Source organism: Salvelinus namaycush, chromosome 18 (genome assembly GCF_016432855.1).
Source record: "Salvelinus namaycush isolate Seneca chromosome 18, SaNama_1.0, whole genome shotgun sequence".
Taxonomy (NCBI): Eukaryota; Metazoa; Chordata; class Actinopteri; order Salmoniformes; family Salmonidae; genus Salvelinus; species Salvelinus namaycush.
In genome coordinates this window covers 9,560,785-9,579,270 of record NC_052324.1, presented here as the reverse complement: position 1 = coordinate 9,579,270, position 18,486 = coordinate 9,560,785, and the positions used below count along the sequence as shown (strand labels likewise).

The 18,486-nt window shown below is 39.3% G+C and overlaps 1 protein-coding gene across 1 annotated transcript in view; it reads right to left on the bottom strand.

The window, feature by feature from the left end:
- Positions 1-1,377: 1,377 nt before the first annotated feature.
- Positions 1,378-18,486, bottom strand: part of LOC120063527 (immunoglobulin lambda-1 light chain-like) — a 33,147-nt gene continuing 16,038 nt past the window's right edge. The window contains exons 3-6 of the mRNA XM_039013895.1: positions 5,796-5,858; positions 5,056-5,358; positions 4,631-4,726; positions 1,378-1,567 (exon numbers count right to left, since the gene is read on the bottom strand). Coding sequence (XP_038869823.1) covers positions 1,416-1,567; positions 4,631-4,726; positions 5,056-5,358; positions 5,796-5,858 — 614 coding nt within the window. The 3' untranslated portion in view covers positions 1,378-1,415. The remainder of the gene's footprint in view (positions 1,568-4,630; positions 4,727-5,055; positions 5,359-5,795; positions 5,859-18,486) is intronic.

The following is an 18,486-nucleotide window of genomic DNA, read 5'->3' as shown; positions in this document are numbered from 1 at the left end:
ACATTAAAACAGAATAAATGGTAATAACATAACAGAAACGTAATTCTACTGTATTTACTACTTCTTTGGATAATAATGTTAATTTCCTTTCCAAAGATGTTAGAAACAAACTAAACACTTAACCCTGATTTCATTTGATTGTTTCAAGGTAAAAAGTACACAGAAGTAAGAGCTTGTTTTGTCATAGGGCTATAATTCCACAAATGCAAGAACCATAAGCTACCGTTGACTCGTTTTGTCAGCCATCGCTGTCATATTCTTCAATTTGATGGCAGGAGCCAAACCCACAAAGAGCTGAAAACGGACCAAGATAAAAATGAATCATCCAGCAGCTTTGGATAACCAACACACACTCGAGCTGTGGTTATGCAGCTAGCTATATCTTGTTTCCAGTAACTACCGTTTCACATTTCTTCAGAAAACCAAATATACATTAACCACATTTTCCCACCACTATTGAGTCTAGGCTCAACATCTGTGTTGGAACATGCACATTGAAGCAAACAAGTAAGACAGAATAGTGGATCTTACAATTTTATTGTTCCGCTTCTGATGAGATTCAATCAAATAACATTCAAATATGAATAGATGATCTTATAGTGAAGCAATGCCATGTTTTTTTTTGGGGGGGGGGGGTTAAGTAGCCTTTATTCATACAAAGCAGCAAGGAACTGTAAAAAAAAGTTATTTACAATAATTGGAAGAACCATTGTAACTTTTCGTTCACAAAAGCAGCGTTTATTAAACCCATCCTCATCTGAAAGGATATTATTTTGAGCAGGCTGTGTTACTCTTTATAAAAGCAATGTATTCATGTAAAAAGCACCAAATGATTTTGCGCATAGCCCAATTTTTATGCTCAATAAGCACTCAGCATTTAGATATTTAAAGAAAAAATTGATTCTCTTATTCATTAATTAAGATGTGAAATACTATGTTAGAACAATTACACTTCAATACAAGACAAGTTGCTAAATATTATATTGGATAATGATTTAGAACTCATGGGCCTACATATTTAGGAACATTTTGTATAATTTAGGCCTACCTACATTTTGCAGGGAAACTAACAAAAAAAGTCTAAATTAAAATCATAATTTATTTACATTCAAGATTTGCTCTGCTTATTTTTCAGAAAACCTTAACCATTATTCATGTGTCTGCAGTGGGTAGCTCCCACATGAGGGAAACAATACACCATATACAAAATTAAATGTGCTGCAATTGTCATATTTGGCAGTTGAAGCTATTAGAAGACATGGAAATCTATGGCTCATATTATTGTAGCATCTAAAAAATAAAGCAGGAAAAATAAAAGCAATACAAATTAAATGTTAAACCTCAATGGGATGTAAAATCCATGTTACTCAGCCCACTACAACTCCATCCATACATGGGGGGGGGGGGGTATCCTTTCAATAAATGTGTCTACAGGTGCTGGGTCCTCTTCCCAAGCGCCTGTGGTGCAGCAGGATAGAGAGCCCACAGCAGTACACCATGCTCTTCACTATCATCACTGTGTAGACCACAGAGGCCAGGTTCAGACTAAACGTTGACGGGAAGGAATCTGGAGAAGAGAAAAGAGTAAGGCCGGGATTCAGTCTGATTGCTGGTTACAGGCATTGCGGTTTTTAAAGACATTCTCCTTTTAAGCCGACATATGCAACATTTGGATGGCACCGTGGATGGCATCTCGGCAAACACAGGAAACATGCCTTTAAAAGACACTTTGCCTATTCACCATGATCAGATTAGCGATCCAATCGCATTTTGTTGGCACCACTCTATTTAGGGCGTTTTAGCAATATGAACATTTTACGAGTACAACAGGCAAAAATGTTCCATGGGACTCGCGCTGCTTTATCACAATAGCTAGTACTCTGGTCCTGGATCTTGGAGCCGCTACTCATGCAGTTCCTGTAGTCGTTTCAGCATTGGCCAAGCTTCCCCCAAAAATGACCAATATTTTGTTTTAATACATATTTCGTCTGTTTCTTAATTTTCAATTTGCAATTGACAATGTATCTCACAGGACAACGCACCAGAGCGAGCGAAACAGCGCCCCTCTGTCTCTAAGTGTGGGCCATCTGATGCGGTCTGGTCCAAACGAGTATGACATTGTTGCCGCCCGTAGCATTAAAGGCAAGGGAAGCCAGCGTGCATCTGGACTCCCTTGACAACAAAAAAAAGTATAAAAGAATGTGCCAATCAGCGTTGAGCTAAACTGATCGAGCTCAGCGAATGGTCCTGGGTATTCCCCCAAAAAGTTAAGAGAAGCCAGCTTGGATTTGCATCACTCAAATCCCATTGACAGAAAAACTTGAATTGTTGCATCTTGTTTTGTTGTTGCCCTAACGGTGGCTAGCTAGCCAGCTAGCTAAAATTGGCTATTTCCTAAATTAGCCATGGATGGATATAGGGATTTGGACTAATGTTACCTAGCTAACATTGACCATGAATGGAAGTTAGGCTAGCGAGTAAGCAAAAAATAAAAGCATGTAGTATATGACAGCGTGATAGACCGTTCCTCAACATGAGAGAGTGGCATTGGCATTTCTGTACAAGTAGGGTGAGCCAACATGTTTTTCTTCTTGCGCGAACGAGCATGAGCACACACACGGATACATGCACACAGAAATCAGAACCATGACAGCCACATATTTAGCTCACGTTAATTGGACTAAATAGTTTTTTGTAACTTTTAGTCCTCACTATCAGACTAAGCAGAGGTGATTTGATGATGTTGAAAATGTTGAAGTTGAAATGGTGCTGGAATAGAGGTAGCTCCCGTTTTCTTTGCGACTTGCGGTAACTGTGGTTCTGCTGTAAGTCAATAGTTGTTTAGTGGTCAGCAAATTTCAGAAACATTAACTTGCTTGACCATGCTGTAGGTCATGTAACTGTCTGCTACTGTACATGCAATATGCTTTGTGGACTGCTTTGAGGTTACTACACGGTTTTGTAATAAAACAACCACAATCTTATTATTGTCTCGGCCTTTATATCACGCTTGCAAGGCATATGAACGAACAGGTTACAGGGCTAACAACGCAATTATCACAACACCTAAGTTGTAATATGACATTTTGGGGGGGGGCTTTGCTTTATAGCGCGGATGAGGGTAGGCTACTAAACACTCCAGGATCATAAGAGGATACAGCGCATTCGGAAAGTATTCAGACCCCTTGACTTTCCGTATTTTGTTACGTTACGGCCTTTTCTTTCTTCCATCTACACACAATACCCTATAATGACAAAGCAAATACAAGTTGCTATTAAAAAATTTAACTGAAATATTACATTTGCATAAGTATTCAGACCCTTTACTCAGTACTTTGTTGATGCACCTTTGGCAGCGATTACAGCCTCGAGTCTTCTTGGGTAAAATGCTACAAGCGTCGCACACCTGTAATTGGGGAGTTTCTCCCATTCTTCTCTGCAGATCCTCTTAAGCTCTGTCAGGTTGGATGGGGAGCGTTGCTGCTCAGCTATTTTCTTGTCTCTCCAGACATGTTCGATCTGGCTGGGCAACTCAAGGACATTCAGAGACTTGTCCCAAAGCCACCCCTGCATTGACTTGCCTGTGTGCTTAGGGTCGTTGTCCTGTTGGAAGGTGAACCTTTGCCCCCAGTCTGAGGTCTTGAGCATTATGGAACAGGTTTTCACCAAGGATCTCTGTACTTTGTTCAATTCATCTTTCCCTCGACCCTAACTAGTCTCCCAGTCCCTGCCGCTGAAAAACATCCCCACAGCATGATGCTGCAACCCCCATGCTTCTCCGTAGGGATGGTGCCAGGTTTCCTCCAGACGTGACAGTTGGCATTCAGGCCAAAGAGTTCAATCTTGGTTTCATCAGACCAGAGAATCTTGTATCTCATGTTCTGAGTCCTTTAGGTGCCTTTTGGCAAATTCCAAGCAGGTTGTCATGTGTCTGACTGAGGAGGAACTCTGGAGCTCTGTCAGAGTGACCATTAGGTTCTTGGTCACCTCATTGACCAAGGCCCTTCTCCCCCAATTGCTCATTTTGGCTGGGCAGCCAACTCTATGAAGAGTATTGGTGTTTCCAAACTACTTTCATTTAAGAATAATGGAGGCCACTGTTCTTGGGGACCTTCAAGGCTGCAGAAATGTTCCCCAGATCTGTGCCTCAACACAATCCTGTTTCGGAGCACTACGGACAATTCCATCGACCTCATGGCTTGGTTTTTGCTCTGATATGCACTGTCAACTGTGGGACCTTATATAGAGATGAGTTGCCTTTCCAAATCATGTCCAATCAATTGAATTTACCACATGTGGACTCCAATCAGGTTGTAAAAACATGTCAAGGATAATCAATGGAAACAGGATGCACCTGAGCTCAATTTTGAGTCTCATAGCAAAACCTGTAAACCTGTTTTTGCGTTTACATTGTGTTAATCCGAGAACATTTTAATGTAATATATTTTGGAAAATGTCAAGTGGTCTGAATACTTCCCGAATGCACTGCATGTGAAAGCGCCCTCACTTTTGACAAAGTGCAATCGAATTTAATACATGTCTAAATTGGTTAATTTATCCAACCACTTACACTTTCCTTCCCCACCCCATATTTTTGAATTGACCTAAACGAAATACACATCAATTTTACCATCGGTAAGATGTAGAGTCTGAGACTGCTGCGTGTCATTTCTGAACGGACAGGTTGGTGCAGCCACAGTGGTTGGCGGAGCTTCAGTTGGTTTATCTGACAATGAAATGGAAAAAGATCATATTAAATATTTTTTTTCAGAGCATTATGTAGACTACTGTCGAGGATAATTGTTAAGAAAAAAAGGCAATTTTGTTTAAAATCTTGGGAGACTAACTATACATTCCAATACAATTATCAAGTGTGAGTCCAATTTTTATATACTTTCTTTTTTACTTTGAAAGGTAATAGGCATGTCAATTTTACAAGGTTGAATACACAATAACCTACTCATTATATTACATACATATTAAATAAATAACGATGTATATAAAACGTAATAGGCCTACATACTAATGTAAAACTATTTCAATGACTGGCTTTACCTTTCAGCATGTAAACATCTTGAGGGCCCCCTTCATGCTCCACAGAACAGATGTATTTGTTCCTGTACATTTTCTCTTTATCAATGATGATCATACTGGTCGTCTCTCCTTCCTCCCTCTGCTCCAGCTGTTCCCCCTCTGCTTTAGGCACCTCGACTGCTCTGCCGTTTTCATCCTCCATCTTCCATGAGATCTTGACCAAGTCTGGAAACATGTCTCCAGCCAGACATATCAGGGTGTTCACATTCGACTCAGGGTTGGACTCTGAGTAGACAGTCACTTTGGGTTTTCGTACGGTATTGTCTGGTTTTCAAGAGAAATAATAACATTTACAGACTTCTTTAAAGGACCATCACACAAGTTCAGACTTCAGATGTATTCTGTTGTCAAAATGAATCGTGATATCCCAGACCATTTGTTTTATATCCAGCTTTACTGTCTATAGTCAAGTAAACAATTACTTACATAAACCAACTGATATTTTTCTTAGCAATACTTTAGGGAATATCTTATTTCAATATAAAGTCAATTATAACATTCAATATAATTTAGATCAGATTGTTAGCTCAGTAAACACAATACTTTTTTTAACATGGGTTGATCATAAATAGTGTGTGCATATTTGGGTAGCAATACTGCAGGATGTTAGATCAATTATTTTGTTCTGATTAGACAAATTAATTATTAATGACTACTGCTTAGTTTTTCCTGCCCGAAAATCAGAGGAATGGATCTCTTACCTGTCACAAACAGTCTCGTACCAGAGCCAAATACATAACCATACACAGTGAAAATTCCCTTGTCAAAAAGTAGTCTTCACTTTGTCTTGGCAGAACTTGTGTTAGCTATACAAAGGTTGTGGCCTCATGCACCCCAAATATCTGAGGGGGCACAAATATCTGAGGGGGCACACTAAAAACATGCTTAATTCTACAGTATGTAAAAAAATGACGCACACAGGCGCACACACAAAGAATGAGTTGGAACATGAAGCCAACTGACAAAGTTATTTGAACTTTTTTTATTGGTAGCACTGGTGCTCCCAACTTAAAGTTAAGAGCACAACATAAACATTAGGAGCACCAGAAATGAAGATTTTTTTTATCGATTGAGGTGTAGCCTGTATTAGCTACTTCTGAAGCACACGTGCAATTTAAAAACTAATATAACACTGTAAAGACATGTTTATTGTAAAAAGTTAAAATGTTGATACAAATGCCTGTTATTGAAATAAGTCATTTGTAGAATATTAGGTTTCTACATTGTATAAAAACACTTTACAAACCAGCTTAGGCTTACTGCTGTGCTGTCACATGCTACAGCAAATTTCCAATAATTAAGTATGTTAATTTCTGTGAAGATAATGAAAATGTATGATGCAAATTATCACCGACTTGGGGTAGGAAACAAGAGTCCTTATTTACATTTGATTCCAAGAAGTTGGCCCTATAAGGGCACCAGGCTAGACCCCGATGCAGACACGGGAGGCAGATGATTTTTTAAATCATCAAAACTTCAAGCAATCTGTCCGGCGCCATCTTGGAGAGGCACCTATTCTAATCGAAAACTATTCATAAACTTGACTAAAAAATACAAGTTGGACAGCAAATGAAAGACAAATTAGTTCTTAATGCAATCGCTGTGTTACATTTTTAAAATTAACGTTACTTCAGCATACAGCGTGCGCTAAAGCGAGACCGCACCGAAATTCATGGCGGAATTATTATTTGACATTTGTCAACATAAATACGAATTAACAACATAAAGATTGCTTACTATTTGCCGAGCTTCCATCAGAATCTTGGGCAAGGTGTCCTTTCTCCAGAACAATCGTCTTTTGGTTGAAAGTTGTCCTCTTCTCATGTTGAAATGGCAGCTAACGATAGCCACCCACTGGAGAGGTGTCCAACTCGTGAAAGCGAATCACAAAGAAATCCAGGAAAATCGCAATAAACTGATATAAACTGCTATAAGTCGGTTTAAATTAACTACCTTATGATGTCTTTAACAACTATAACAAATAAAAACATGACCGGAGATACAGAACTGCTAAAACGAAAGCTTTGCAGGAGGCCATTGTGATGTCCCTGATGCGCCAGGCGCCCCGTTGAAAAGAACGGTACTTCCGTTCCACGGTCTTATATAGGGCACCAGATTGCGCAATCCACTCCATTCAAATTCTCCCCGCTTACTGACATCTAGAGGAAGGCGTATGCAGTGCATGTAGCCCGATGGCTTACATGGGGACTTATAAACTGACCTCAGAACAGGGACCTCGATTTCTGAAATCTCACTCCCTGACAGGAAATGTGCTGCAGAATGAGTTCTCTTTCACTCAGAGAAATAATTCAAACGGTTTTAGAAACTAGAGAGTGTTTTCTATCCAATAGTAATAATAATATGCATATTGTACGAGCAAGAATTGAGTACGAGGCAGTTTAATTTGGGAACGAATTTTTACAAAGTCGAAATGGCGCCCCCCTAGTGTCAAGAAGTTAACGCACGCTGTATGTCGTAGTAACGTTAATTTTAAAAATCTAACACAGCGATTGCATTAAGAACTAATGTATCTTTCATTTGCTGTCCAACCTGTATTTTTTAGTCAAGTTTAGGATTAGTTACTGATTAGATTAGGTGCCTCTCCCAAGATTTCTCCCGACATATTGTTGGCAGCTTGGCTACTTTTCTCATTGTATAACCATGATTTGTGCCGCTAAATATGCACATTTTCGAACAAACTCTATATGTATTGTGTAATATGATGTTATAGGACTGTCATCTGAAGAAGTTTGAGAAGGTTAGTGAAAAAATTAATATCTTTTGCTGGTTTATTCGTTATCGCTATTGTTGGCCTGAATCAATGCTGTTGTGTGGTTGGCTATTGTAGTAAGCTAATATAATGCTATATTGTGTTTTCGCTGTAAAACACTTAAAAAATCTGAAATATTGGCTGGATTCACAAGATCTTTGTCTTTCATTTGCTGTATGCTGTGTATTTTTCAGAAATGTTTTATGATGAGTATTTAGGTAATACACGATGGTCTCTGTAGTTATTCTAGTTGCTTTGGTGAGAGTTGTGATGGTGGCTGCAATGGTAAACTATGATTTATACCTGAAATATGCACATTTTTCTAACAAAACATATGCTATACAATAAATATGTTATCAGACTGTCATCTGATGAAGTTGTTTCTTGGTTAGTGGCTATTTATATCTTTATTTGGTCGAAATTGTGATAGCTACCTATGCAGGAAAAAAATGGTGGGAAAAAAAAGTTGTGTCTTTTGCTATCGTGGTTAGCTAATAGATTTACATATTGTGTCTTCCCTGTAAAACATTTTAAAAATCAGAAATGATGGCTGGATTCACAAGATGTGTATCTTTCATCTGGTGTCTTGGACTTGTGATTTAATGATATTTAGATGCTAGTATTTACTTGTGACGCTATGCTAGGCTATGCTAGTCAGCTTTTTTACTGATGGGGGTGCTCCCGGATCCGGGATTGTGATGAAGTAGAAGTTAAATCACACATGAAAGATACCAAATTAAAGCTACACTGGTTGTGAATCCAGCCAACATGTCAGAATTCAAATAGGCTTTTCAGCGAAAGCATACGATGCTATTATCTGAAGATAGCACCATAGTAAACAAAAGAGAGAAAACATTTCAACCCTGCAGGCACGACACAAAATGAGAATACAAATATAATTCATGCCTTACCTTTGACGAGCTTCTGTTGTTGGCACTCCAATATGTCCCATAAACATCACAAATGGTCCTTTTGTTCGATTAATTCCGTCGATATATATCCAAAATGTCCATTTATTTGGCGCATTTGAACCAGAAAAACACAGCTTCCAAATTGCTCAAACGTGACTACAAAATATCTCAAAGGTTACCTGTAAACTTTGCCAAAAAATTTCCAACTACTTTTGTAATACAACTTTGTTTTTTTTTACGTTAATAATCGATAAAATTGAAGACGGGATGATCTGTGTTCAATACAGGATTGAAACGAAATGTAGCATGTCTTCTGTTTGATTGAAGCGCATGTCCAGGACACCTGGAGTGACTCGACTTCAAGAATGCCGTATTTCTTCATTACACAAAGGAATAACCTCAACCTATTTCTCAGGACTGTTGACATCTGAATGTCTGAATGGTTTATCCTCTGGGTTTCGCCTGCTAAATAAGTTCTGTTATACTCACAGACATGATTCAAACAGTTTTAGAAACTTCAGAGTGTTTTCCATCCAAATTTACTAATAATATACATATCTTATCTTCTGGGGATGAGTAGCTGGAAGTTGAATTTGGGTATGCTTTTCATCCAAACGTGAAAATGCTGCCCCCTACCCTAGAGAAGTTAATCAGGTCTCAGTTAGATCTCAATATTCTCTAGTTTATATTGGTACTGCAGATACCCGGTGTCATTATGAACCCCCTTCTACTGCTGCCTAGGTGGCTCTACACCCAATTCCTACCTTCCATACAAAGCATAGAATACTTTGTTGCCTTTAAAACTTTTCTCTACACAAAATTCTAAAGATAAGTCACCGGGTCAGAGTGCCCTATGAGAATTTTAAAATCAACACCTAAACTACACAAAAACAATCAAATATATTTCTGAATGTAGCATGAGCGTCAATTCCCCAGAATTCGTGAATAAAGATTTACTGACCGTTGTCTCGTAGACTGGGAAAAGCAATGTAGGTTGGATCTCGACACCACCTCTGTCGTGTACCAGTTCACCACTGGCCTGAAATAATCCCTCAATTCAGAGGTCAGGTTTTACGGTTCCTGGATACGCCCGTGCACAGTTTTCAGCAGTTCCTTGGGACGACAGAGGCAGGTATTGAGATCCGGCTCAAAGGACCAAATTGTCACGAGAATTATGTTCTCAATGTTCATAAACCCAATTCAATTAACTACTCAGTCTGAAACCCAGAATTTGTAAGAAACTGGTTGAAATGAATCAAACGGAGGCCCAGCTACGACAGTCAGATTTTTTTTTACGAGAGCGCTGGTTAGTTGTACAAAACCATTAATTTTATACTAGCTCCTTACGCACATACTCTTGCACACAAACAGAATTCATACGCACATACATTTGCACACAAACATTAGGTATCCTACGCACACACTGTCCTGCTACCCAGCCGACAAAGATTAGGAACCGTGAGAATCACTCCCTGTCCTTTCCCAAATCTCTGTGGCCCCTAGCCAAGGTCGGCACCGAATCTTGCTCAGACAGTCTGTGTTTAAGACACTTTAGAGACATATTGTACAGTTTATATTGTTTTACCCTAATTCTGACTAAAACTACACAAATTATGACTAAAACTACACACATAATTTATTATAATTTTACTGACTATTAATCAATTTCATACAATTATATGGGTTCAGGGTGGAATATTCTAGTCATTCATTTAAATCTATACATTCCATCAACACTAACCTTTGATATTCTTCATCAGATGACACTCCCGGGACAACATGTTACACAATACATGTATGTTTTGTTCGATCAAGTTCATATTTATATCCAAAAACCTCAGTTTACATTTGACTTTGCCTCCAAAACATCCCGTTAATTTGCACAGAGCCACATCAATTTACAGAAATACTCATAATAAACATTGATAAAAGATAAAAGTGTTATTCACAGAATTAACCTGTTTGGGCTGCAGGGGCAGTATTGAGTAGCCAGATAAAAGGTGCCCATTTCAAACGGCCTCGTACTCAATTCTTGCTCGTACAATATGCATATTATTATTACTATTGGATAGAAAACACTCTCTAGTTTCTAAAACCGTTTGAATTATATCTGTGAGTAAAACAGAACTCATTTTGCAGCAAATTCCTGACAGGAAGTGGAAAGTCTGAAATTGAGGCTCTGTTCTAGGGGCTGCCTATTCAAGTCCTTGTTATTTATTAGTTTAGATGCACTTCATACGTCTTCCACTAGATGTCGACAAGGAGTGAGAGAAGAAATGGAGTGTGCAACTTGATCTGGACTCGAATTACAGCTCTTGGAATGACGTGTCCCCCATTTCCTGTTTTCAGGAAGGCGCGAAGAGGGACATGGATTTGCCTTTTGAAAAGCTGTCGTTATAGGCGACTACTATCTCCGGCTTTGATTTTATTTGAAACATGTGACCATATCATCGTAAAGTATGTTTTTTCAATATAGTTTAATCAGATTATTGAAATTTTTTCGGGAGTTTTGCCGTGTTCCGTTCTCTTCCGTTTGTTGACATGGAGAGATTCGTGCCACTTGGCTAGTGTGCTTGCTAAATCGAGAGGGAAAGAGGCCGTTCTAAATCCAAACAACGATTGTTCTTGACAAAGGACACCTTGTACAACATTCTGATGGAAGATCAGCAAAAGTAGGAAACATTTTATGATGCTATTTCATATATCTGTCGTACATGTGAACTAGTCGTCGGCGCCCAGCTTTTGGGTACTCTAGCTATACCGAAGCTGTATGTCGAAATGAAGTTATTTTTTAGAATTCTAACACGGCGATTTCATTAAGAACTAATGGATCTATCATTTCCTATACAACATGTATTTTTTAGTTATGTTTATGAATAGCTATTTGGTCAGAATATGTGTGTCAGAAAAAGTGTCAGAAAATAATCCGGACGTTGTGGGAAAAAGTAGCTAAGTTAGCACAATGTATAACCACTGATTTCAGCTCTAAATATGCAAATTTTCGAACAAAACATAAGTGTATGTATAACCTGATGTTATAGGACTGTCATCTGATGAAGAATATCAAGGTTAGTCAAAAATTATATATCTTTTACTGGTTTGTCACGATCGCTAACTTTTACTGCTGGGAAATTGCTTGTGTTTCTGGCTATTGTGGTAAGCTAATATAACGCTATATTGTGTTTTCGCTGTAAAACACTTAATAAATCGGAAATATTGGCTGGAATCACAAGATGCCTGTCTTTCATTTGCTGTACACTATGTATTTTTCAGAAATGTTTCATGATGAGTAATTAGGTATTTGACGTTGGTGTCTGTAATTATTATGGCTGCTTTCAGTGCAATTTCTGATTGTAGCTGCAATGTAAACTATGATTTATACCTGAAATATGCACATTTTTCGAACAAAACATAGATTTATTGAATAACATGTTATAAGACTGTCATCTGATGAAGTTGTTTCTTGGTTAGTTTGGTTGGTTCTTGGTTAGTTAGGTTGGCTTTGTGCATGCTACCTGTGCTGTGAAAAATGTCTGTCCTTTTTTGTATTTGGTGGTGAGCTAACATAAATATACGTGCTGTTTTCGCTGTAAAACATTTTAAAAATCGGACATGTTGGCTGGATTCACAAGATGTGTACCTTTCATTTGCTGTATTGGACTTGTTAATGTGTGAAAGTTAAATATTTAAAAAATATATATATATTTTGAATTTCGCGCCCTGCACTTGAAGTGGCTGTTGTCATAAGTGTACCGGCACCGCCCTGCAGCCATAAGAAGTTAAAGATATACTTCTCCTTAATGCAACCGCTGTGTCAGATTTCAAAAAAACTTTGCGTAAAAAGCAAACCAAGCAATAATCTGAGTACGGCGCTCGGAGACCAACACATCCCAAAAAGATATCCACCATGTTGGAGTCAACAGAAGTCAGAAATAGCATTATAAATATTCACTTACCTTTGATGATCTTCATGAGAATGCACTCCCAGGAATACCAGTTCCACAATAAATGTTTGATTTGTTCCATAAAGTCCATCATTTATGTCCACATAACTCCTTTTGGTTAGCGCGTTCAGTACACAATCTAAACTCACGACGCGCGGGCAGGTCCAGGCAAAAGGTCAGACAAAAAGTCATATTACAGTTCGTAGAAACATGTGAAACGAAGTATAGAATCAATCTTTAGGATGTTTTTAACATAAATCCTCAATAATGTTCCAACCGGAGAATTCCTTTGTTTTCAGAAATGCAATGGAACAGAGCTCGCTCTCACGTGAACGTGCATGCTCAGCTCGTGGCTCTCTGGGAGAGACCTTACTCAATCCCCTCTCATTCGCCCCCACTTCACAGTAGAAGCATCAAACAAGGTTCTAAACACTGTTGACATCTAGTGGAAGCCTTAGGAAGTGCAAAATGACCCCATAGACACTGTGTATTCGATAGGCCAAGAGTTGAAAAACTACAAACCTCAGATTTCCCACTTCCTGGTTGGATTTTTCTCATGTTTTTGCCTGCCATATGAGTACTGTTGTACTCACAGACATCATTCTAACAGTTTTAGAAACTTCAGAGTGTTTTCTATCCATACTAATAATATGCATATATTAGCAACTGGGACTGAGTAGCACGCAGTTTACTCTGGGCACGCTTTTCATCCAAACATGAAAATGCTGCCCCCTAGCCCAAACAGGTTTTAAACAGGTCAAATTCACAAGGCCCCAGGCCAGACGGATTACCAATAAGTGTACTGCGAGAATGCGCTGACCAACTGACAAGTGTCTTCACTGAAATGTTCAACCTCTTCCTGTCTGTGTCTGTAATACCAACATGTTTCAAGCAGACCACCATAGTCCCTGTGTCCAAGAACACTAAGGTAACCTGCCTAAATTACTACCGACCCGTAGCGCTCACGTCTGTAGCCATGAAACGTTTTGAAAGGCTGGTCATGGCTCACATCAACACCATTATCCCAGAAACCCTAGACCCACTCCAATTTGCATATTGCACCAGCAGATCCACAGATGATGCAATCTCTATTGCACTCCACACTGCCCTTTTGCACCTGGACAAAAGGAAGTCAACTTGTGAGAATACTATTTATTGACCACAGCTCAGCGTTCAACACCATAGTGCCCTCAAAGCTCATCACTGAGCTAAGGACCCTGAGACTAAACACCTCCCTCTGCAACTGGATCCTGGACTTCCTGACGTGCCGCCCCCAGGTGGTAAGGTTAGGTAACAACACATCAGCCACCCTGATCCTCAACACGGGTCCCCTTAGGGGTGCTTACTCAGTCCCCTCCTGTACTCCCTGTTCACTCATGACCCCACGGCCAGGCAGGACTCCAACACCATCATTAAGTTTGCCTGATCGGCCTGATCACCGACTGTGACGAGACAGCCTATAGGGAGGAGGTCAAAGACATGCCCGTGTGGGGCAAGAACAACAACCTCTCACTCAGCGTGATCAAGACAAAGGAGATGATTGTGGACAACAGGAAAAGGAGGACCGAGCACACCCTCAATCTCATCGACGGGGCTGTAGTGGAGCAGGTTGAGAGCTTCAAGTTCCTTGGTGTCCACATCACTATCAAACTAACATGGTCCATGCACACCTAGGCATTTGTGAATAGGGCATGACAAAACCTATTTCCCCTCAGGAGACTGAAAATATTTGGCATCGGTCCTCAGAAGGTTCTACAGCTGCACCATTGAGAGCATTCTGACGGGTTGCATCACTGCCTGGTATGTCAACTGCTCGGCCTCCGACAGCAAGGCACTACAGAGGGTACTGCGTACAGCCCTGTACATCACTGTGGCCAAGCCTCCTGCCATCCAGGACCTCTATACCAGGTGGTGTCAGAGGAAGGCCCTAAAAATTGTCGAAGACTCTCTCCACCCTAGTCATAGACTGTTCTCTCTGCTAACGCACGGAAAGCAGTACCGGAGTTCCAGGTCTAGATCCCCCACCTCTTTTACACCGCTGCTACTCTCTGTTGTTATCATCTATGCATTGTCACTTTAACCTGATGAGGACAGAGGGCGCTGTTGTCACTTTGGGGGAAAAACGTGCCCAATTTAAACGGCCTCGTACTCAATTCTTGCTCGTACAATATGCATGTTATTATTACTATTGGATAGAAAACACTCTCTAGTTTCTAAAACCGTTTGAATTATATCTGTGAGTGAAACAGAACTCATTTGGCACAAACTTCCTGACCAGGAAGTGGAAAATCTGAAATCGATGCTCTCTTCTGGGTCCTGCCTATAAATGGGCATGATACCTATTAGTATACATGCACGTCATACACCTTCCCCTGGATGTCAAGATGCAGTGAGAGAAGAAATGGAGTGTTTATCTTGGTCTGAGATGGAATACGTCCTCTTGGAATGACGTGTCACCCATTTCATGTTTTCAGGAAGGCGCAAAGTTGGACATGGATTTGCCTTCTGAATAGCTGTCGTTATAGGCGACTACTATCTCCGGCTTTGATTTTATTTGATACATGTTTTTTCAATATAGTTTTATTAGATTTTAGACATTTATTCGGGACGTTAGGCGTGTTGCGTTGTGTGCCTTTGTTCAGAAAGGAGAGCTTCGCGCCACTTGGCCAGTGTGCTTGCTAATTCAAGAGGGAAAAACGATGTTCTAAATTCAAACAAGGACTGTTCTGGACAAAGGACCCCTTGTCCAACATTCTGATGGAAGATCACCAAAAGTAGGACCCATTTTGTGATGCTATTTCATATATCTGTCGAACTGTGTACTAGTAGTTTTGCGCCCAGGTTTTGGCCACTCTCTCGCTATAACATAAGCCTTATGTCGTAATGAAGACATTTTTAGAATTCTAACACTGCGATTGCATTAAGAACTAGTGTATCTATCATTTCCTATACAACATGTATTTTTTTGTAATGTTTATGAATAGCTATTTGGTCAGAATAGGTGAGAGTCTAATAGAAATATCCGCACATTCTGGGAAAAAGAAGCTACGTTAGCATAATGGATAACCACTGATTTCAGCTCTAAATATGCACATTTTCGAACAAAACATAAGTGTATGTATAACCTGATGTTATAGGAATGTCATCTGAGGAAGGTTTATGAAGTTTAGTGAAAATTAATATCTTTTGCTGGTTTATTCGCAAACGCTAACGTGCCTATTGCTATCGCTAACGTGCCTTGATGAATGAATGCGGTAGTGTGGTAGGCTATTGTAGTAAGCTAATATAATGCTATATTGTGTTTTCGCTGTAAAACACTTAAAAAATCTGAAATATTGGCTGGATTCACAAGATCTTTGTCTTTCATTTGCTGTATGCTGTGTATTTTTCAGAAATGTTTTATGATGAGTATTTAGGTAATACACGATGGTCTCTGTAGTTATTCTAGTTGCTTTGGTGAGAGTTGTGATGGTGGCTGCAATGGTAAACTATGATTTATACCTGAAATATGCACAGTTTTCTAACAAAACATATGCTATACAATAAATATGTTATCAGACTGTCATCTGATGAAGTTCTTTTCTTGGTTAGTGGCTATTTATATCTTTATTTGGTCGAAATTGTGATAGCTACCTATGCAGGAAAAAAATGGTGGGAAAAAAAAGTTGTGTCTTTTGCTATCGTGGTTAGCTAATAGATTTACATATTGTGTCTTCCCTGTAAAACATTTTAAAAATCAGAAATGATGGCTGGATTCACAAGATGTGTATCTTTCATCTGGTGTCTTGGACTTGTGATGTAATGATATTTAGATGCTAGTATTTACTTGTGACGCTATGCTAGGCTATGCTAGTCAGCTTTTTTACTGATGGGGGTGCTCCCGGATCCGGGATTGTGATGAAGTAGAAGTTAAATCACACATGAAAGATACCAAATTAAAGCTACACTGGTTGTGAATCCAGCCAACATGTCAGAATTCAAATAGGCTTTTCAGCGAAAGCATACGATGCTATTATCTGAAGATAGCACCATAGTAAACAAAAGAGAGAAAACATTTCAACCCTGCAGGCACGACACAAAATGAGAATACAAATATAATTCATGCCTTACCTTTGACGAGCTTCTGTTGTTGGCACTCCAATATGTCCCATAAACATCACAAATGGTCCTTCTGTTCGATTAATTCCGTCGATATATATCCAAAATGTCCATTTATTTGGCGCATTTGAACCAGAAAAACACAGCTTCCAAATTGCTCAAACGTGACTACAAAATATCTCAAAGGTTACCTGTAAACTTTGCCAAAAAATTTCCAACTACTTTTGTAATACAACTTTGTTTTTTTTTACGTTAATAATCGATAAAATTGAAGACGGGATGATCTGTGTTCAATACAGGATTGAAACGAAATGTATCATGTCTTCTGTTTGATTGAAGCGCATGTCCAGGACACCTGGAGTGACTCGACTTCAAGAATGCCGTATTTCTTCATTACACAAAGGAATAACCTCAACCTATTTCTCAGGACTGTTGACATCTGAATGTCTGAATGGTTTATCCTCTGGGTTTCGCCTGCTAAATAAGTTCTGTTATACTCACAGACATGATTCAAACAGTTTTAGAAACTTCAGAGTGTTTTCCATCCAAATTTACTAATAATATACATATCTTATCTCCTGGGGATGAGTAGCTGGAAGTTGAATTTGGGTATGCTTTTCATCCAAACGTGAAAATGCTGCCCCCTACCCTAGAGAAGTTAATCAGGTCTCAGTTAGATCTCAATATTCTCTAGTTTATATTGGTACTGCAGATACCCGGTGTCATTATGAACCCCCTTCTACTGCTGCCTAGGTGGCTCTACACCCAATTCCTACCTTCCATTTGCATAGAATACTTTGTTGCCTTTAAAACTTTTCTCTACACAAAATTCTAAAGATAAGTCACCGGGTCAGAGTGCCCTATGAGAATTTTAAAATCAACACCTAAACTACACAAAAACAATCAAATATATTTCTGAATGTAGCATGAGCGTCAATTCCCCAGAATTCGTGAATAAAGATTTACTGACCGTTGTCTCGTAGACTGGGAAAAGCAATGTAGGTTGGATCTCGACACCACCTCTGTCGTGTACCAGTTCACCACTGGCCTGAAATAATCCCTCAATTCAGAGGTCAGGTTTTACGGTTCCTGGATACGCCCGTGCACAGTTTTCAGCAGTTCCTTGGGACGACAGAGGCAGGTATTGAGATCCGGCTCAAAGGACCAAATTGTCACGAGAATTATGTTCTCAATGTTCATAAACCCAATTCAATTAACTACTCAGTCTGAAACCCAGAATTTGTAAGAAACTGGTTGAAATGAATCAAACGGAGGCCCAGCTACGACAGTCAGATTTTTTTTTACGAGAGCGCTGGTTAGTTGTACAAAACCATTAATTTTATACTAGCTCCTTACGCACATACTCTTGCACACAAACAGAATTCATACGCACATACATTTGCACACAAACATTAGGTATCCTACGCACACACTGTCCTGCTACCCAGCCGACAAAGATTAGGAACCGTGAGAATCACTCCCTGTCCTTTCCCAAATCTCTCAGTGGCCCCTAGCCAAGGTCGGCACCGAATCTTGCTCAGACAGTCTGTGTTTAAGACACTTTAGAGACATATTGTACAGTTTATATTGTTTTACCCTAATTCTGACTAAAACTACACAAATTATGACTAAAACTACACACATCATTTATTATAATTTTACTGACTAT